Here is a 23,244-nt window from a genome sequence, read left to right as displayed (position 1 = left end):
ATTTGTACAATGTTCAGCAGCATTCATGACTCCTCAGATACTGAAGTAGTCTGTGTCCAATTGGAGCAAGATCTGTACAATAACTAGGCTCGAGCTGATGAATGTCAAGTAACATTTGCGCTACACAGTTGGTAACCAATGACTGATAGAGAAAACGTAACAATTGTACCGTGCCATTCAATGGCATTTACCGTTATTGAATACCATTACCACTGTCAACATCTTCAGGGTTACCATTGACCTGACACTAACTGGACTAACTATATAAATACTGTAGCTACGGAGCAAAAGGCTAAGAATACTGCAGCAGATAACTCATCATGTCCCTCTGTAAAACTTGTTCATAATTTACAAAGCACAAGTTGGGAGTATGAGGGAGTACTCTCCAATTGCCTGGATGAGTGCAGCTCCAACAACACTCAAGAAGCTTGATATCGTCCAGGACAAAGCAACCAAATTGAATGGCACCACATCCATCAACTTGAGCATTCATTGCCTCCATCACTGATACAATTATCATGGGGGATTTTAAACTATATGTCAATTGGTCAAACCAGCTCGGCCAGGGTATCCTTGAGGAGGAACTTGTTGAGTGTATCTACGATAGTTTTTTTGAACAGGATGTAATGGAACCAACGAGGGAGCAAGCTATCCTATATCTGGTCCTGTGTAACGAGACAGGAATAATTAATGAACTCGTAGTTAGAGATCCTGTTGGAATGAGCAATCACAGTATGGTTGAATTTAGAATACAGATGGAGAGTGTGAAGATAAAATCCAATACCAGTGTGCTGTGCTTAAACAAGGAAGACTACAATAGAATGAGTGAGGACCTGGCTACAAAGGTTTTGTGGTGGGACAGTTGACGAGCAGTGAGGACTTTCAAAACAATTTTTCAAAGTACTCAGCAAAGGTATATTCCAGTGAAAAGGAAGGACTGTAAGAAAAGGGATAATCTGCCTTGGGTGTCTAAGGAAATAAGGGAGGCTATCACATTGAAAGAGAAGGCATACAAAGTGGCCAAGAACAGCATGAAACACAAAGACTGGGGAAAACTTTAAAGGTCACAGAAAGCCACAAAAAGAGCTATAAAGAAAAGCAAGATAGAACGTGAGAAACAACTAGCACATAATATAAAGACAGATAGCAAAAGTTTCTGTAAATATATAAAATGAGAAAAAGAGTTGCTTAAGTAAATATTGGTCTTTTAGAGGATGAGAAGGGACATTTAATTATGGGGGGACATGATAAAATGGCCGAGGCATTGAACAGGTATTTTGTATCATCTTCACAGTGGAGGAGACTAATAACATGCCAGTAAGTGACAAAGAGACGAAGGAAGGTGAGGACCTGGAAACAATAATTGTTATGGAAGAGGAAGTGTTGGGCAAGCTAATGGAGCTAAGGATAGACAAGTCTCCTGACCCTGATGGAATGCATCGCAGGGTACCAAAAGAGATAGTGGGAGAAATAGCATGGTAGTAATTTTCCAAACTTCACTGGACTCTGGGGCAGTCCCAACAGATTGGAAAATAACAAATGTGATACCATTGTTTAAAAAGGGAGGTAGACAAATGATGGGAAATTATAGACTGGTTAGCTTAACATCTGTTGTGGGGAAAATGCTTGAGTCTATTAGCAAGGAAGAAATAGCATCTCGATAGAAATTGTCCCATTGGCTAGAAGCAGCATGGATTTATGAAAGGTAGGTCATGCTTAACTAATCTTTTGGAATTCTTCGAAGACATTACGAGCAAGGTGGACAATGGGAACCTGGTGGATGTAGTGTACCTAGATTTCCAAAAGACCTTCAGCAAGGTGCTGCACAAGAGGCTGCTGCATAAAGATGCATGGCATGACGGGTAAAGTATTAACATGGATAGAGGATTGGTTGACTAACAGGAAGCAAAGAGTGGGGTTTTTGAGTGCTATTCTGGCTGGCAATCAGTGACTAGTGGTGTGCCTCAGCGGTCAGTGTTGGGACACCAATTATTCACAATTTATATAGATAATTTGGAGGGGACCATGTGTATGTGTCAAAGTTTGCAGATGACACGAAGATCAGTGGCACTGAAAACGTGTGCAGAGGACTGTGAAACCTTGCAGAGAAACATAGATACTTTAAGTGAGTGGGCAAAGGTTTGGCAGGTGGAATACAATGTTAATAAATGTGAAGTCATCCACTTTGGTAGGAGTAACAGTAAAAAGGATTATTACTTGAATGGTAAAAAGTTAGCATGCTGGTATTCAGAATGGATCTGGGTGTCCTTGTGCATGAATCACAGAAGGTTGGTCTGCAGGTACAATAAGTAATTACGAAGGCAAATAGAATTTTATCCTTCATTGCTAAAGGGATTGAGTTTAAAAATGGGGGTATTATGTTGCAGCTGTATAGGGTGCTGGTGAGGCCACACCTGGAGTATTGTGTGCTGTTTTGGTCTCCTTACTTGAGAAAGAATGTACTGGCATTGGAGGGGGTTCACTAGGTTGATTCTGGAGTTGAGGGGGTTAGCTTATGAGGAGAGACTGAGTAGACAGGGATTATATTCATTGATAAAGAGAGGATCTTATGGAAACATATAAAATTAAGGAGGGAATAAATAAGATAGAAGTAGAGAGGATGTTTCCACTGGCAAGTAAAACTCGGACGAGAGGGCATATCCTCAAGATTAGAGGGAGCAGGTTTATGAATGAATTGAGAAGAAACTTGTTCACCCAGAGGGTTGTAAATCTATGGAATTCTTTGCCCAGTGAAGTAGTTGATGGTTTTAAAGCTAAGATAGATTTGTTTTGAACAATAAAGGAATTAAGGTCCATGGTGAGAGCATGGGTAGGTGGAGCTGAGTCTACGAAAAGATCAGCCATGATCTTATTGTGTTGTGGGGCAGGCTTGAAGGGCCAGACGGCCTTTTCCTGTTCCTAGTTCTTATGTTCTATGTACTCAGTAACAGCACCGTCTACTATGTAAAAATCACAATTCAACAACTCACTAAGTTTCCTTAGACAGCACCTTTCAAACTTATGATTTCTACTATTGAGAAGAACAAGGGCAGGAGATACATGGTAAACTACCATCTGCAAATCCTACTCCAAGCCACTTGTCATATGGATTTGAAAATATACTGTTGTTCTTTCACTGTTATTGAGTCTAAATCCTGGAACTCCCTTCTTAATAGCATTGTAGGAGCAGTTAACTGGTAGAGGTAAAATTCCCATCATCTGACCCGACCACATGGCTGCTGTCCCATTGGTAGTGAGAGAGAGAGAGATATAGAGAGATAGTGAGAGACGGGACTGGTAATGGTTTAACCTGAGGGTCACCACACTCCAGGCGAGGGGAGAGGTTGAGAATAGAAGTCCTTCATGGTAACATCAGCTGGTGCAGGAATTGGGCCTATGTTGTTGGAGTCACTCTGCAATTCAAACCAGCCATCCAGCCAACTGAGCTAAATGTCCCTTTGATGCATCTGTAGCAAATGAATGGTAGTATTTCAAGAAGGCAATTCACTAACACTTCCTCAAGGATAATATATGGAAGGGCAATAAATGTTGGGTACACCAGTGAAGAGTGCATTCCCTGAATTAATAAAACACAAATGACATTCAGAGCTATGGGATCTAAACTTGGATTTGAGTAATGCAGAAAAGAATGCTATTAAGATTTGCTTAGCAATTAGAAATGAAAGCTGAAACACACTTAAAATGTGAAGTCTAATAGGTGAAGATTTAAACAATCTCCAAAAAATATGGTACAACTCATATTCATAGCCATTGTTTTGGTCATCTACAATTTGGACAGAATCCATGGACCATTTTGTGAGTAGATGCAGAAAATGAACTCATTGCTTGAGTTTTCAGATTGGAAGCTAGCAAACAGAATCACATCCACCACCCTGGAGGTTTTTCAGCAAAATTCGCTAGACAAACCCATGACTTACAGCATTAAAGAGCTACTGAAGGATAAAATAAAAGCAATGCTCATTGGTCAGCAAAGTTTATAGGTCCTAAATAGAAACTTGGTGGTTAACACCAATCACTACGAACATCCAAACATAGCAAGACATGTGAAAGGTGTTTCTTTCTGCATGTTCTAAGGAGATGTCCAGTTTTCAATCAATTTTGCAAGTGCCATATAGCAGAAACGACCATTGGCAGAGGCAGAACATGGGAGCTAAGGCTGATGCAGCTACAAAGAGTTGTGAACTGACCCAAATCAACCACACAAAAGGCATATCTTCAAGCTATATTAAGAATCACCTGGTATCCAATGGGATATATCTGTCGAGATTGACAAATCAGAAGGTAGTGATATCCACAACAAGACAAATGGTAAACACATACTTAACACTGTCAATCTCACAGAAAACATCAATGTCATTATACCAAGTGCAATGTTTTCAAAATCCAAAAGCGCTAGTCAAAACCATGGATTTAGTCAAACATGAAAGACACAATAGAGACTGCTGCAGACTATTTGAGAAACAGTGACAGGACTGAATATGAAAGAAGATGAGAAAACTTTAGTTATTTTTCTGAATTGATGGAGCTAAAATCTCAGCTGTCTGTTGGGACAAGAAAAATGAAAGTTCAAGAGGAAAAGTCTGAACAAATAGCCTATGATCAATCCAGAATTAAGGACCCCATTCCTGAGATGAGGAAGTGTTTAGGAGGTACCTTTTCTCAGCCCAGAAAAAGTGAATGAAGAGAAAAGAATGGAAGCAGGATTAACCACAAATTTTACATCATCAATGCAAAGAAAAGATTTTCCAAAGTAGATTTGGAACAACTTACACATCAAATAGATTAGGCTTAGCAGGGGCAGCTACAGAAATATTGGCTGAGCTCAAAGCAATGCTGCAGAAGATGGCAGACACACACACACACACACGTTGTAAATCACTCATGAAACTAACTTTTCAAAAATAGATACCAGCAATGATGCTTGTGAAAGAACTTAAGCAGGAGGTGCAGAAATCCAAACAATCATTCAAGTAGCATATGCAAAATGTCCAGCCTTATAAGATACCAAAATGAAAACAAAGTTGGAAAGGCTACAGCAGGTTATAAAGGAGAAAATATACTGCACCAACAGAAGACTAAAACCTTCATTGAATTAAAAGAATGTGTGCTATGGAACCAGAATTTTGAAATTGAGCTGGATATTCTTAACGAACAAAATAGTAAATGCCAAGAACATTTGACAGTTTGCAGAATGAAATCATTCAGTTGCTAATCTGGAACAAAACTTGCCTGCAGTGCATCAGCATAAGCAAATTTCTGTGCTATATGACTCTATGATTTTGTCACTATAAAAACTTGACAACACAAACATGCTCATTGGTCAACATGAAAAGCAGACATTACCACTGATGACAGTGAAAACTAATGTCATTTCCAAAGTCACCATCATGAGATCTGGACACTTCAACTGATTTTTCATGCTGTATAAGACATGTGATAATATATAATGTAATATAATTTATTCTGAATTTTGAACTAGTGATATATGGGTTTTCTGTGAGTCTGAAAGTATTTCATGATTAACCTGTAAGCATTTCTGTGGACATAGTAATTGTCATTTTTTTAAACAGTTGAAGAGAGTGAGTTCAGGAGACAAAGGGGAATTTGTTTCCATTTGAAGGTAATCAATGTATGCAGAAAGTAAACAGTTGTGCATTAGATTTTCATCTTAGAAAGCTGTTTTTGTCAATAATTAAGTTTTCGCTTTGGAATAGTGGGAGTGACATATTTGTACCCCTACTTCAAAAGAGTTTACATTGCAGGTGTCCATGTGCTGTGTGTATATTATGCTGTGCCTTTTATTTGCAGCAAATGTTACTGCATACTGCACACAAACTGAGATCAGTTTGCTCCTATAAAGCTTGCCTCATCACTTTTAATGTGGTTTACTGTGTTAAATAAATTACCCCCTAGAGTGAATCAAACCCTGAAGTGCAATTGATCATTAGACCATTATCATTAATATGAGGGAGAAAGTTCAAAGGAGGTGTGAGGGGAAATTGTTTTACACAGAATGTGGTAGGTGACTGGAAAGTGCTGCCGGGGTTGTGGTGGAGGCAGATACAATAGGGGCTTGTAAGGGGCTTTTTGTTAGACACGTGAATAAGCAGGGAATGGAGGCTTATGGACCATGGGCAGGCAGAAAGGATTACTTTAAATTGGCATCATGCTTGGCACATCTTCGTGGGTTGAAGGGCCTGTTCCTGTGCTGTCCCGTTCTGTTCTATGTTCTGTGGCAGACTTGATGAAATATATATTATTTCCTGTCATTAATGCTTTGACAATGTGTCCCTAATTCGTAATATAGCTATAAAGGAGATAGGGTATGGTGTGAGACTGGTGGATGAACAATGCCAAAGGGAGAAAGACGTGCAGGGAGATTTGAGGTGGGCAAATTAAAGAAAATATTTCAAATTCTGCAGACTTAGCAGACATTTTTCTTCATCTAGTGAATGAGGTAATCCAGTATTTCATCTAGTGTGTCAACAGCATAGGACCCTCCTTCCTCAAGATGGTATGGGTGAGGAGGGAAGGGTGCATGAGATGTAAAATCCATTCCTACGCAATTCAGAATATTAACACCAGATTGGAAAGGATCTCTAAGTAATTCAGACAAGAATTGATTTTGAATTTATATGCACCAGCAACGTGATTAACTATATGAACGGACTTTACCCCATGTACTTTTTCTTGATAGAAAAATGCCAGAATAGTTGACACAACAAATTTGTTCTTTACAGCAGTACACTAGAATACTATTCTGGATTTTTACTGTAACACATGAGAAAACACAATGAAGCCTTCAAACACCCAATTTTGTCAAAGAAAATACACAGGACACAATATATAGAAAAGTTGTCTTGTACTAGTTTAATTTTTCAAGCACACAGCCACTTTTGCCATTAACCACCCAGCCCATTACCAGAATATAAATATCTCAATTTTGTTCTTTATCTGTCCTTTTTCTTGTCTTCCTCTTTCCTGGATTTTGTATATACCTGCTTCTAACCAAGCAATTCTGAAGCAGGATCTCAGCTTGACATATTATGTCTACTTCTCTCTCTGCAGATACTAACTGATTTGATGAGTATTTTTCTAGAATTTTCAGTTTTCTTTGTTAAACTTTCAACATGTGTATCAATTTGCTTTTGCACTACAGGCCAAATTGTCCGCTGCTCTCTCCTGCCAATCATAGATTAAAACTAGGCTCACCGTATCTCATGACTGGATTTGCATGAACATAGAAACAACTTCTGAAGTCAATACTGCGAGGTTAAGAAACGACAGTTGCAAATAGCAATTTTCAAAATTGACATAATTTGCACATGGTCTTTGCAATTGAAGGACGAGGAGATTATTTACAGCTCAGAGTTTCACTCAACAATGATTTATACAAAATAAATGCAGAGACTTACCCATTGAACTCAATGTATTTGTAGATAAGTCCTGCAATGACCATGGCCACTATGGCATAGTACCAGGAACAAATAAACATCAGGGATAGGCACAGGCTCATTCCCAGGAATGACATAGTCCTGTGAAAAAAGTATAAGCATATCACTGCGACAGAAAAAGAATATTACAGACACAAGCATGTTATTTTTTTTGAAACACCACACTTGTGATGAATTTGTCAACTATTTAGTTTGCATTATTTATTATGATATAGAATGCCCTTAATAATAATGTACTTAAAAAAAGGCACTTCATTGACTGTAAATGCTTTAGGACATCTTGAGGTCATGACTGGTACTGCAGAATTTAAAGTTAATTCTTTGTTCATTTTTGCTCTGGGGAGCATTCTGCATAAGCGGAAATATTGTGGATGCAGAGAGAATATACATTGAGATCAGTACCTGCTTGTGGGTTTTTTTCATTCAATCATGGTCATTGGCTGGGCTGGCACTTATTGCCTATCCTAAATTGCCCTTGGGAAAGTGATGGTGAGCAGCCTTCTTGAACAGCAGAGATCCTTTTTCTTTCGATAGACCCTCAATGCTGTGACCGATGGAGTTACAGGATTTTAATCCAGTGACAGTGAAGGAATGGCAATATATTTCCAAGTCAGGATATTAGTAGTTCAGAGGGGAACATGCAAGTGTTGGTATTCCTATGTAATTGCTGCCATTGTTTAGATTAGATTAGATTCCCTACAGTGTGGAAACAGGCCCTTCAGCCCAACCAGTCCACACTGACCCTTAGAAGAGTAACCCACCCAGACCCGTTTCCCTCTGACTGACCTAACACTATGGGCAATTTACCATGGGCAATTCACCTGACCTGCACATCTTTGGACTGTGGGAGGAAACCAGAGCACTCGGAGGAAACCCACGCAGACACGGGGAGAATGTGCAAACTCCACACAGACAGTCCGAGACTGGAATCGAACCCGGGTCCCTAGCACTGTGAGGCAGCAGTGCTAACCACTGAGGACAGTCCCCGAGGAATTCCTGAAGAGTTGTCCTGCTGCTGAGATCACTGACCTCCAACAATAAAAACTATCTTCCTTTGTGACGGGTATGACTCCAATGAGCTGAGAGATTTTTCTTTGATTTCCGTCAACTCTAAGTTTTGTAGGGCTCCTTGATGCCACATTCAGTCAAAAGTGGCCTTATCAAAGGCAGTCACTCATATATCATCGCTGAAGTTAAATTTTAATCTATGTGTAAGCCAAGTCTGTAATGAGGTCAGGAGCTGACTAGCCCTGGTTCATCCAAAACTGAGCGTCATTGAGCAGGCCATCATGAAGCAAAGGCTGCTTGGCATCTCTATTGATCATCAATTTTATCACTTTACCTAAAGTAAGAGTAGATGTTAGGACAGTAATTGGTTTTGTTGAATTTGTCCTGCTTTTTGGGTACATGATATATCTGGGTGATTTTCCATATTATTCGGTTGATGCCAGTGTTGTGGCTATACTGGAATAGTTTGGCAAATTCTGGAGTACAGTTGTTCAATACTGGTGCTGGAATGTTGTCAGGACCCATAGCCTTTGAAGTATTCCATGTCTTCTTATTAATTTCTTCATATCATATGGACTGAATTGAATTGGGATTGGCCTGTATGAAATTGGGGAGGAGGCTGAGATGGATCTTCAACATGGCACTTCTAGCTGAAGGTTGCTGCAAGTGTTCCAATCTGATCTTTTGCATTCATGTGCTAGGCCAATCCATCTTTGAAGATGGGATATATGTGAAACCACCTCCTGCAGTAAGTTGTTTAATCATGTATCCCATTTATAACTGGATGTAGCAAGACTGTAGAACTGAGGTCTGATGTATTAGCTAAGGAATCATTTAGCTCTGTCAATAACTTGCTGCTTATACAACTTTGCATGCAAATAGTCCTGTGTGTGAATTCAGCTCATTAATTTTTGGTATGCCCTCCTTTACTCTTCATTGAACTACGGTTAATCCAATAACTTGATGGCAATGGTTGAATAGGGTCTATGAACTTGCAGAACTTGTCTGAACACAATGTGCTGCTGGTGGCCCACAGAGCCTCATCTATGCCCAGTAATGAGTCATTAGATCTGTTCCAAGACCAGCCTACTTAAATGGTGGCAGTGCCACACAACACAGGCCTCTCTCAGAGGATAGTAGCCTCTTAATAATGGTAACAGTGAGCTGATATTCTGTCTGCAGATGCAGAAGGGTTTGTCTTACTTTGGATTGAGCCCCCCCACTCTCACCTGATGAATGAGCGTCACTCCGAAAGCTAGTGTGCTTCCAATTAAACCTGTTGGACTATAACCTGGTATTGTGTGATTTTTAACTTTGTACACCCCTTTCCAACACCAGCATCTCCAAATCTTGTCTTACTTTCACTGTGATGATAGTGGATTCAATGACAATGCTGCTGGAGCAGGTATTTCACTTTTCTGTTGTTGGCACATTATTGTCAGAATCACCCAGGAAGCCATATCCTTACCAGTGTATTGGTATATACAATAACACTGGTGCAGGATATTTGCCGACCTGCCTCTGATGACAACCCTTGGTGTCCAAAATCATCAATCCTTTGTTCTCTTCATAGCTATCTTTGTCTTCTGAATAAGTTTCACATTCTTAACTAAGAAGCTATCTTGATTTTTGAAGCCCATTAGAAAGAATAAACAGATACCTGAGATGTCGCAATACCAACTTCACCCTTAATGTGTTGTGGTTGTTGCAGGAAGTTCAAAATTCATGAGAGAATGAAGCATCAAGATGGGCTCATTAAAAGCTGGAGCTCCATCAGTTACTTTCTTTTGCCTTCATCCAGTCGTTCATCCAGAAGAATAATCTTAAAATGGCCCAGTGGAGACAGCCATTAACAATCTGAATGAACTTCATGCATCAGTAGCACTGCTAGCTGAATAGATAACAGATTGCTTATAATACAAAGTGACAGCCCAGTTGAGGTCTCATTGGCCTTCAAGGTTGAGCAAATCTTATTTGCAAATTTTACCTTTTCTTCAAAATCATATCTTTGCAGCATAATTCTATGCCAGTTGTTGCATTTTGGATGAATGCATAGTAATGGGAATGTGTTTTTTTCCATGACATTATCTGTCTTCCCATTATATCATTGACTCCGAGAGGTTAGTTAGACTAACACTAGTACCTTCTCAGAATGCATATTCTGTGTTTATGTATTTAGACAGTGCATATTCAGGTCTTAACTAAAGTGAGACCTTAAATTCTCCAAACTCTATATCTACATAAAAGACATTTTCCAGAAAAGGTTACTGACTAAAAGAAAGAAAGAACAACTTGCACTTCTGTCGCAACTATCACATTCGCAGAATGTTTGAAATGCTTGACAGCTAATTGAGTTCAAAGCAGCCATTGTGCTAATAATGGAACACCAATAGCCACATTGAACTCCACAAGGCCACATAATCAGTAAATAATGACCAGAGCTTTCTGTGGTATAGGTTGATGGATAAATGGTCAGGACACTGGGGAGAACTTATCTGTTCTTCCTCAAAGTAATGCCATGAAATCTTTCATTTCATTTGATAGGGTAGTTTGGGCCATGGTTAATTGTTTCATCTGAAAGACAGCACCTCTGAAGTGCAGCACTCCATGATATAGCACTGATTTGTCAGCCTAATGTCATTACATTCTGACTCAGAAAGGAATGTACTACCACCATTTACAACATAATGAGGAGTATTTTTTTTGCCCCTTTCTGAACTTAGAGATACTGAAGTGAATCATTATACCTGCACTGTCATTTTAGCTAATTCAATCATGTGGCTAAATGACCTGCATATTTCAGTGTTAGATTGTGCAGTCAGCCACTGAGACATGTCAGGACACTTAGAGAGCACACTGAAATAACTGTAGAGTTGGATTTAATGAATATGTAGATGAGTCACTGAGGTAGGCTGTGATGGAAGGCAAAACAACAAATGAGACATATTGGTCCAACTCATCTTGTGTACCTCACAAAGAGCTCCAATATGACCAGTATGTTCATTTCCAAATATCACAATTTAATGTAACACTGTAGCCAGGTGCTAATATCCTGCCAGAAAGTTACTGTCTTGTAGTATTACCATCAAATATACTATGCAAATAAACATTGTTTGAAAGTAACTCTGAAACCTGGCCTGACTTTTGTGGAAATCTGAAGAGCCTATGCTAGAACGTTGACTGTCTACTATAGATTTTACACAAGAACAGAAATATTTAAAGTATGATACCTAAAATGGTGGAATTTTTTACTCCAGTTAATTAATGTTGAAGAATGAATAGAAGTTATGTCAATGATGAGAATTTGATATAGTTGGAAATAAAACTTATAGATCTGATGTTAAACCTATCACTTTATGTCATCTGTTCTATGCACAGATGTTTTCTATGGATAAGAAAAATAAAGAGTTATCATCTTCAAATTTAATCTTTATCAGCTGATTAAAAATCTTCAAAGTCTTTAAATTTTGGGTGTGCATCTCAAGGATTAAAATGCAAACGTTCACTGGGGTAAACATGGGAAAGGTCCTAGGATCAAATAAGATCTGTACGTTAGTGTTAAATAATAGCTGTGCACTGTGCTCAAATAACATCTATACATTCAGGTTAGATGATATCTGTACATTGCTTAAAATTTGTGCTTATGGTACAGAACAAAAATCATCCAAACTGCTGATGATGTACTGCCCCATTAGTGCCAGATATCCATTGTCCTCAATTTAACACATTTGAAGGTGCCTGCTATCTTCTGTAGAAAATAGCTGTCTTACACTCTGAAGCACTTGTTATATATACAACACACAGCAAGCCATCTGTTATCCACTACATAACATGTACTGAGACATCTGTAATCTTTATGTAACACACGCTGCTTTATTCATGTGTGTTTTCTTCAACGATTTGGTCTGGATGACATAAAAAAATGACAAGGTTAAAAAAATGGCAGATAAGGAAGTATGAAATACCAGTGGTAATATCTGAATCTGGGTCTCCAGTTCGGGGTTCGGAGTAGTGTCTGTAGAGCACAGGCTAGGTTCACAAACATGTAGCACATTAAGAAAAACCTGAGGATAAATATAAAACACAAAATCATTTCCTTTGTTATGCTGAGAATACACAAGACATTTAATGATAATGAAGGTTACACTCTAACAGAGGCCTCAAATTGATATTACACTGAAAACATAGTCTTTCAGAGGCACCAACATGGGAAACTTGAGCTTTAGAATTGACAATCTTCCACATACATTGACCTATTTCTTCTTATTTCAGATGCTTAATGAGTTACTCTGCATTTCCAGCATTTTGTAATAGTTATTTCAGATTTCTCACATTTATAGACCATCTTTCCATCTCTATCTGGAGTACCTGATAATATTGATGAACACAATGCATTAATTTCATGATATACAATGAGGTGTAATTGTGGCTGGTGATTGTAGGCCTGTGGCTACCATGCTGGGATAACTGACCTGGCCCTCTTCAAAGGAAGCAGATGCTGACTGACTAGTGCAATTGACTGCAAATAAAAGTACCTGGGAGGCAAAAGAACACTGAGGTGTGGGAGGTGTTAGTAATGGAAGTAGTCAGGAGTAAAGAGACACATTCCTGCAAGAGTTGGGGACAATGCAGTGTGAGAGATGGGCAAGAGTCCCTCAAGGAAGATTCTCAGAAGGGAATGGCGCCAGAGGGCAGGGAGGTGAACTCCTGTATTCTGGCTGCCTGAACTAGCAGCATTCCTACAAGATTCAATGACCTTGCCATCGTTGTTCACAGTCACAAAGTGCATCCTCACATGATGGTATTTCTCCAGCACAGGTCAAACTTCCCATACTGCTCAATGCCTTGAAGTTCATTGTTTGCACAATGTCTGGACTTGGAGCTAATATTCGGATGTCCCAGTTAACTTTGACGATGCAGATCATGATGCAAATTTCACTTCTAAATCCCAGAGGCTCCACAGACATGCAGCTAGTCAGTTATAATTGCCATATCGCCCAAACAGAGAGGAACACAATAATTGATTTGTCCGCCTTTCTTGAGGGAGAAAGAAGCCCCTTATATCCAAAATTCCCAAGAACATTGATGATGATGGTTTGTTTCTGTCTTTTTACCACTTTTCAACCCCAACTCCACTCTCATTCTGCTATCTGATGTTAAGTGCATGCTGATGATGGTGCAGCTATGGAGCTCTTGCTATCTACCACTCATCATTCCCTAACTTCAACCCTCACCGTCTGATTCTTTTTTAAATTGAGGCTTGACCAGCCAAAGCTGCCTTAGGACCAAGAGTGAAAATTTCACCACACCATTGCTCAAAAAACACTGTGGTCTTGTGGTAACTCAGCTTAGAGACTGCACAAACTATCGAGTGTGGTATAGAATTAGGATCTGTACACAAGTCAGCAAGATGCATGGACCACAGGAAAAGATAGTTTTTCTATCAGCTCAGTGCAGGATGAAGTTGCATATGAGCTCTACTGCAAAGGATTCAGATGAACACTTCATGGAGTGGCCTGTAGAAGAACACTGGTGCACAGAAATACTGAGTGGTTTGCTGCATTTGTAGGCCAGAGAGCCTCTTGCTATATAGCACTACCACCACTGAATGTCCCACTTTTGACATCCTGGGGGTTATAATTTGATATGGAAATGAACTGGACATAGCAGCACAACAATAGGTCACAGTCTAGGAATTCTGCAGTGAGGAATACACCTCCTGGCTACCCAATATCTTTTCTACCATTTTCAAGGCACAAATCAGGAGTATATCTGGATGAGTGCAGCTCCAACTACACTCGAGAATCGCAACATCATCCAGGACAAAGCAGCCTGCCTGTCTAGCACCACATCCATCACCTTCCACATTCATTCCCTCCACTACCAAGATACAGTGACAACAGTGCATGCCATCTATAAGATGCACTAACTCAGTAAAGCTTCTCTGACAGCACTGTCAAAACATGTGACATCTACTGCTAGAAGGACAAAAGCAGATGCATGGGAACACCTTGACCTTCAGGACTCCCTACGAGCCACATGTCACCTTGACTTATATCACTGTTCCTTCACTATCACTGGGTCAAAATCTTTGAAACCCCTTCCTAGCACAACTGTGGGGCTCATTTGCAGGTTAGAATATCTGGTCGGCATGGAGGAGTTGGACTGATGGGTCGGTTTCTGTGCTGTACACCTCTATGACTCTGACTGAAGCAGTTCAAAGTATTTCACCACTATTTTTTCAAGGGCAAATGGGGATGAGCAATAAATGATTGTTTTACAAATGGCACACAGATATTCCAAGAATGAAGAGCAAAGAAATGTCTAGTTCAAAACTAGCAGACTGCATCATATGAAGCTTGGAGTCTATCCTTTCCAAAATGGAAGTGGTAGCCAACTTTATAACAACACCAGTGCACCAATGCAGTGTTTAGTGACCAATGTCTCAGCTTCCATTGTTGTACAGACGAGAGCCACCCAACATCTCAATGCTGCAGTGGAAGCTCATGAGGTTATGAGATCATGGCTGTGGAACTCAGTGTTTAAAGGAACACACAGATGCTTAAGGCAGTAATGTGCGCTCCATCAGATTACTCGAGTTGGCAGTGATTCAGTGGAGCATGAATCTGCTGTCCTCGTTCAGAACGTACAACTGCTTCTGCCACAGCAGAAGTGCTCTTGCTAAACCTTCACAGTGAGCCAGCTCAGGCTGATACAGCTTTTGCTGACATGATGCAGTCTGAAACTGGGAGCCCAAGGCCTAGAGCTGCTTGAGGGTGTCCTGCAAGATTGTCTGACTGTCTATAAACAATGTGCAGAGGTCATTGGAAAAGCACATAGAGTTGTCAAGTGCTGCGACAGAGCAATGTAAAACTGAAACTATACTTTGGATATACAAAAGATTGATACAATCATGTTTTAACTCATGTCGTCCCATGTGGTCTATATGTATGGAGTAGGGAAGAATATCCAGAGTAGACTGACCAAAATAATGTTCTGAAGGCCATCAGCTATCAGGGTAATTTCAAGAACGGGTTTTCTTTCAATGGCTCAGAAAAGATCCAGAGAAACTGAACTCAAGTTTATCTCTCAAAGTGAACAGATTTTATCCACTTGACAGGTTATTTAACAGCTTGGTCCTGAGCAATCACATTTGCAGCAAGTGCTTGAAGTGTGAACACCTTCAGTGCTAAATTTATTAGCTGGAGGCAGAAGTACAGATATTGTGAGGCATCTTGGAGGGAGGAAAGTTGCCTGGATTCTTTGTACCAAGAGGCAATGTCACCTCTTCAGATTGGGTTGTATCATTTGATCAGTGATCACAGAAGGAGGGTGTGGCTGCAAATGAGAAAGGAAATTTGACCCAGAAGGCAAGAATGCAGGGATCTCAGATTTGAAATTGTCCACCAGATTTGAGATTCTTTCAAGTTGTCTGGATGAGAGTGAGGGCTGTAGTGTGCATGAGATGATTGACCATTGCACCATGACATTGCAATTCACTCTAGAGGGGGAAATAGAAAAGAAAATTGTGACAACAAGGACAGTAAAATGAAAGGGTTTGGTATCATTCTCTGCATAAAGAGTGTATGTCCATACAATTATATTGCCTGCATAAGGTTCAGATTTATGAAGCACTGGCACCAATACTGGGGAAAGTGGAATCTAAACAACAAGGATAGTCTCCACCTGAACTATGCTGGGGCCGGTGTTCTTGCCAACTGCATAACTAGGCAAATACAGAGGATTTTAAACTAAACAGTGGGGTAAGGATCAAATTTGGAAAGATGCAGTAAATAAAAGAGTAGAATCAAGGTCAAAGAGGAAGGTATTAATTCGGCAAACAATGAACAGGAAAGGATAGACAGTATCAATGTAAGAGTCAACATACAGATATGACTAGAATTTTCAAAAATAATATAATTTTAAACCTTTATACTCTTTATCTGCATGCATGTAACATATGAAACAAAACAGATGAACTAAAAGTGCAAATAGAAATGAATAAATACATGATAGCATTATAGAATCATGGTTACAGATTTAAATGGATTGACACCTGAATCATGAAGGGTACAGAAGAAATAGGGATTACAGGAATCTGGGAAAGGTTGGAGGGGTGACTCTATCAGTGAATGATGGAATGTGCACCATAGAGAGGGATGATCTACGTTTAGGAAACCAAGACATGGAAACAGTTGGGATAGAGATATGAAATTATCAGGTCAAGAATTCACTTGTGGGAATGGTGTACAGGCCCTTTAACAGTTAATACATAACAGAGTGAAACTTGATAGAATCGAGAGCTTGTCAGACATGCATGTTGATAATCACAGGAGAATTTAATGTACATACTGATTGGAAAAGTCTATGGACAGAGGTGGCTGAAATGATGAATTCAGAGAAGGTTTTTAGGATAGTTTCTTGGATTAGCCTATTCAGGAGCTGACCAGACAGCAGGCTATACAAGAATAAAACAAAAAAACTGCAGAGCCTGGAGATGTGAAATAAAAACAGAATTTGTTGGAGAAACTTCAGAAGGTCACTGCATTTGAATGTTGACTGTACTGTCTCTCCAAGATGTTGCCAGACCTGCTTAGCTTCTCCAGCAGTTTCTGTTTTTGTTCCTAATCTGTATTGATCTCTTTGCAAATGCCACAGGCCATTGAAATCTACTCTAGATTTTCAGGTCAGTAATATTCCAAAAAAGGTACGTACATGGAGAGGATGGGTGCTACCTCATCCAAAGAGGCAATGAGGATCCCGGTTTCACAGATACACGCTGTCAGTAACAGGGCCCAGGTGGGTTCACCATTGGCTTTTCCATGACCAAATACCTGGGAAAAATGGAAAAATGAGACAACTGTAGCAATAGCAAGAGAAATGATGCACATTCATAACTGGAGACTACTGTAGAAATAGCATAACATTCAAAGGCAGATGACCTTACTGCAGGTCGTCCAGAAAGAGATGAGAAAACATGTTAGAACAGACATACTAATTAACTTAATTCCTGCCTCAGAATTGTCAGTTTGCATATCCCTATTAAAAGGTATTTGTATTGGATGCATGAATCTAGGTTAGGGCAACAGATTGAAATTATGGTCCATACTGGCATGAGTGAATTAGGTAGGAAAAATGTTAAACTCCCATAAGCAGTGCTTGAGGCACTATGGACAAGATTAAATAGCAGGATCGCAGAGGGAGTAATGCTATGCTTGCTCCCAGAATGAATGACTTTGCACCCTGGAAGATAATGCATGTGTATGGATATTTGGGAAAATGGTGGGAGGTAGTAAGGGAAGGAAGACTTCATATGCATGGAACCCATTCTGGCCCAATTTTCTCACTGACAGGTCAACTAGTACTGTTTGGGGGAGATATTAATTTATTTGGGGAATAGAATAAATAGCAAAAGGAAAATAGCAGAAATTAAATTAGGGGACAAAGAAATATAAACAACACTAAAATTAAAAATATCACAAAATTGTAGCTGTCAGATTGTATAAAATGGGTGATAGTGAATTAATGGCTTGTTGTACAATTTGTCAATCAATTCAACAGAAATAAAACAGACTGCTGATCTGTTATTTCCTCTTTCCAACATTACAAAAAGTAACAATTAATCCCATTCTGTGATAAATCTTCACACATTGGACACATGAGGACATGAATGTGGGTGTTGGGCAGTGAAGTGTATGGTTTCAACCTTATATGTCTTGTGGAAACTGGTATATGTGGAGAAAGAGTGGAGCTAGAAATAGCACAGCAGGTCAAGCAGCAGCAATGGAGAAGGGGAGTCAAAGTTTCAGGTCAGAACCTTTCACCAGTCCTGATGATAGGTTCTGCCCTGAAACATTGACTCCCCTTCTCCTCTGATTCTGCTTGACCTGCTGTGCTTTTTCCAGCTCCACTCTTTATCCAGTCTGACTCTCCAGTACCTGCAGTTCTCATGGTCTCCAAGAAACCAGTATAAGGTCAGTTACCACAGTTACTTACAGACAGTACAGCTGCCGGGATTGACATTTAAGTGGTTACTTGACATTGCTTAGTTAAGCAGTCGGTAAGGACAGTAAGCCAAAGCTTTCAGATCCATTTTTGTATGTGCATGTGGTCCTGATGATGTCATCGGGAACTGAGGGCAATTTTAACTTGTAAGTGTGGGGAAAAATGATACGATGAGTTTTACAGCAGGCACAACCCCACAACAAAACAGAAGGCGTTGAGAAAATCACATCTGTGGAGTTGAATTACATAAATGTCCTTGTTGGTTGCGAGGAGAACATAATACCACTCATGTGGTCCTGAACATGAGTGAGGCACCTTTTACCACTTCTGCTTGGCCCTGACACCAAGCCACCTTCTCACCGATTGCATGGGTGGGAACAACTTATATTTCTTCTGTTTTATTCATCTCAGGAAGAAAAGCATTTGCTATTTCAAATAAAACAAAATGGAAATCAGAAATTACTGTTTGCAATGAAAACATATGAATTCTTCTGTACAAGCAAGTGTCGGATTACATCAACCACGTTTTGCATTTGCATCTACAAAATATGTCACAGAATGCTCAAGGCTTTGAGAGTAGAAGATTAGCAACAGTTCAAGAGAGACTGTCTCTTCAATTCAGAGATATGAAATTGTGACGAACTGTACCTAAGGAGAGAGTGACACCACAATAACAATTCAGCATACAGCTCAGTAGGAAAGCATATGTAAAGGCTATAGCTGGTATTCCAGTCACATTCAATTACTATTGTCTAGGACCTCCGTGATCCCATTGCATATGGTCATTGATCTTATTGTTTGTTCAGGAAAACACTACTGATTACATTTCGGATCTCACTACATTTGGGATACTCTGTCATGTAGTACATGACTTGACTTTTCATGTTCCAGAGTGCTCAGGGGACCTAGATCAATGTAGCTGACAAATCATCGAGATCTAGTGACTCCACTTGTTTCCTCAGCACCTCTCCCATTTGCCTGAAGGAATGGAAGATAAGGAAAACCATTACAATAAATGATTAACTGTGAGAGGAATAGCTCTGACTTTTCATGAGAGGATGTCCTCCAGCCTGTTAGGGGTAGCTCAATCATAAACATGCATTTTGTGAAGTAGAAGGTCGTCATTGAGTGGAGTAAGTTAAAATGAGCAGGAGCAATCAACCCTAGTTTTTCTTCCATAAATCCATGTAATAATGTCTTCACATTCAGGCACTGGTGTTGAGGACGTGTAACTGCTATATTTTCTCCATTTCCAAAAAGATGTGGAATCAGTAGCAGTACTCTTTCAATATCTGTATTGAAGTGGTTTCAGTTGTTACAATATATTCATGGAACTAAACATCAACAAAATAATCCTCACTATTGTCCTTACATGTTTCCCTTAGATTGTTAAACTATCTCTGATTTTATCTCAATTTATCACAAAGCCCTGTCCCCCCAAGGTTCATGTTGGAAACTGAATGCCTCATTGTTTTCAATTACCTCATAGTGAGGAAATAACCAGGTTTGCAAGTCTGGATCAGAATGAAATAGAATTTCCATACATTTAACACAAGCATTCTTTCACATGCTCCTAATGTGATCTTTGTTCCATGATAAGTACAACTGAAGCTGCAAAAACATACCCGCAGGAAAGGTACAATGCCATCTCTCGAGATAGCCTGGAGGAGGCGAGGGGCACCTGTCAGACTCTGAAGACCAGCGCCACATGTGGAGAAGAATGAACCAATTACAATGACCCATGGAGATGGCCAGGACAATGTTCCAATCACAAGATTTCCATTCACAGCCTCTCCGAATCTAAAGAAAACAAAGAGGCCTGGTTTACAAACTCAACTCAATGTGGTCACAATTATATATAAAAAAAAAGAACTGCGGATGCTGGAAATCAGAAACAAAAACAGATATTGCTGGAAAAGCTCATCAGGTCTGGCAGTATCTATGGAGAGACAGCAGAGTGAATGTTTCAGGACCAGTGACCCTTCTTCAGAACGGATAGTAGCTAGGAAAAGGTAGGTATATGTGCTGACGATGGCATAGCGAGAAGTAAACAATACAAGGAGATGGAGCCCACAGAGCGAGAGAAAAACAGTTAGACAAAAAAATGGATGATGGTCAGTCCGGGGGAATCAATAGCTGCTAATGGGGCCTATTAGTGTCTGACAATGGGTTGTTTGTGGTAACAGCCCATGTGATGGCAAGACTTAAGGTGTGGGGATTGGGATGGGAAGATGGGAGAAGATGTTAAGCTATAAAATTGTTGAGCTTGATATTGACTTCAGAAGGTTGTAGCATCCCCAAGTGGAAAATGAGGTTTTGTTCTTCCAGCTTGTGTTCAGCTTCACTGTAGCACCACAGCAAGTCAGAGAGAGAGATGTTGGCCAGAGAACATGGTGGTGTGTTAAAGCGGCAGGAAACAGGAAGCTCATGCTTATTTCTGTGGACAGATACAAGCATTCTGCAATGCAGTCATCCAGTCTGCGCTTCATTTCTCCAATGTAGAGGAGGCTACATTGTGAGCAGCGAATAAATCGGGTAAATATCTGTGGCCTTAGAAAGTGAGGGGGGAGGAAGTAAACAGGCAAGTGTTATGCATTGTGCAATTGCATGGGAAGGTACTGTTGTGCTGTGGAGAGGCTGTGGAGTGGAGGGTGTGTCTCAGAGGGAACAGTCCCTGAAGAAAGCTGACAAGGGAAGGGAATAAGTGTCTTAGGGTAGCAACCAACTGGAGGTGGTGGAAACAGCAGTTAACAGTCTTTTGAATGTTGATGCTGGTCGGGTGGTAGGTGAAGATGAAAGGGACCCTATTGATGTTGTCAGAGGGGTGAGTGGGGTGAAAGCTGAAGTATGGGAGATGGGTCGGACATGGCTGTTCAACCCCATCTTTAGCATATATACCAAAACTTCCTTAACCATAATCAGTTCTGAAGAAGGGCCGCTGGACATTAACTCTGTTTTGTCTCCACAGATGCTGCAGAGCTGCTGAGATTTTCCACTAGTTTTGTTTTTGTTGCCAATGCTGAATGTCCATTCGACAGCATCTGTGTTGTAATTTCTTTGTAATGCAGGATTCGGTGGTGGAGCCAAAAAAAATGAAGTGGTGTTGAGAGAACTGTATGTTCTTTTTAGATAGATGAACTTAAATGGAATTAATTGCTCTATTTTTCTCTATACATCCTGAGATGGCAAGTGCTTCTGGCTAGCACAGTAGTTTTCCAGTAGTGAGTGAGTCCCTGCAGCAACACTGCAAGGATAGTGAGCAAATACAGTGATAAAAAAGTCCAGCTCTCACCTTTGCCTTTAAAACAACCCAGAAATTGCAGAGAGGAATGGAGATGAAATTGCACAGTTTCCGTAAGTGTTGCAAAGGATGTTAATGTCATCTGTCACTGATCGGGAATATGAATGAACCTTCCAATTACCTTAAATTTACCAGTGACTGCACAGAAATTTGAGGGTGTCAAAATGAAAAGGTATTCAAGCCCAAGATGACAGCAACAATTAATATTATTTCAGCAAGCCACGTTCTTGTTTTGTTTTTGGAAACTTCAGAGGTTAGACGCAGCCTATTTGCTTTACATTTTATGCAATGGAAAATGTATTTTTTTTTTGCAAAATAAGTAATGGAAAATATGCCCAAGTATGGTTGGACATTTTGCTGACCAAAGGTCCTTGACAAAACATTTCAAGACATCACATACTTACACTCTGGTTTAAGAGATCACAGATTTAATATTTCACTGTTGCACTAAATAGTTCACAGTTTTTCAAGATAAAATATTATGAAATATATTACAGATATGGAAAAAGGTAGTCGAGTGGCTAGGGAACTACAGAGTATCTCAGTGATTTGTTCCAAAATTCGCATCAAGATGTGAAAATGAATCCAATAAATGGAGCAATTGTGACCATGGAAGTTTTTGGACTCTCAATATAAAAGAAGAACTGCTGCGCTAACATCCTTCATGTGAAAGAAACCTGCCAGCTCTACTTGATCTAAACTACCCCAGTCTCATTACAGTTTGGTTGACTCTTACTTGGTTCTTAGTATGACTTAGCAAGCCATTTGGTTATGCCTGAAGGAAACTAGGGATGGACAATACAGAATATACCCATCAGACACACATCTCAATAATTAATCGAAAAAAATCAATTGTCCTATTTGTATACACTTTGCCTCACATCCATTCCTAAATTTAACCCTTCCATTCCAGAAGGTGCGGATGTTTAGGTCTGCAGGCCTGAGCAGTCCCACAATGTTGACACAAGTGCATCTTCATATGAGACCCAGAAAGATGACTGTAGGTTAATTATATCTTTGTGCTATTGAGTGACTGTTGAGTTGAATGCTGGTTTCACAAGAGCCCACATATTTAAGAACCACCTGTGAATTAGGTGGAAGAGATTCAATAGTAATATTTACAGGGGAATTTGATAAATAATGGAAAAGGAAGAGTCGGACATCGCACAGAGCCGTGGGAGATTCAATGTAATATTTACAGGGGAATTTGATAAATAATGGAAAAGGAAGAGTCGGACATCGCACAGAGCCGTGGTAATAGGGGACTCCATAGTGAGAGGAACTGACCGGGGTTTTTGTGGCAGCAGACGGGACTTAAGGATGCTGTGTTGCCTTCCTGGTGCCAGGGTTAAAGACATCACAGACAGAGTGCAGGAAATCCTCAAGGACGAAGGCGAAGAGCCAGAGGTGGTGGTATATGTCGGCACAAATGATGTCGGGAAGAAGAGGAGGAAC

General features: G+C 40.0%; 1 protein-coding gene across 1 annotated transcript in view; it reads right to left on the bottom strand.

The window, feature by feature from the left end:
• Positions 1-23,244, bottom strand: part of LOC122559948 (solute carrier family 12 member 5-like) — a 125,182-nt gene that overhangs the window by 37,675 nt on the left and 64,263 nt on the right. Inside the window, exons 9-12 of the mRNA XM_043710057.1 lie at positions 20,114-20,288; positions 17,199-17,317; positions 12,449-12,547; positions 7,437-7,556 (exon numbers count right to left, since the gene is read on the bottom strand). Coding sequence (XP_043565992.1) covers positions 7,437-7,556; positions 12,449-12,547; positions 17,199-17,317; positions 20,114-20,288 — 513 coding nt within the window. The remainder of the gene's footprint in view (positions 1-7,436; positions 7,557-12,448; positions 12,548-17,198; positions 17,318-20,113; positions 20,289-23,244) is intronic.

The sequence above is a fragment of the Chiloscyllium plagiosum genome, chromosome 20 (assembly GCF_004010195.1).
Source record: "Chiloscyllium plagiosum isolate BGI_BamShark_2017 chromosome 20, ASM401019v2, whole genome shotgun sequence".
Lineage (NCBI taxonomy): Eukaryota > Metazoa > Chordata > Chondrichthyes > Orectolobiformes > Hemiscylliidae > Chiloscyllium > Chiloscyllium plagiosum.
Note: the sequence above shows the minus strand (reverse complement) of the source record. Positions and strands in the feature narration are given on the sequence as shown.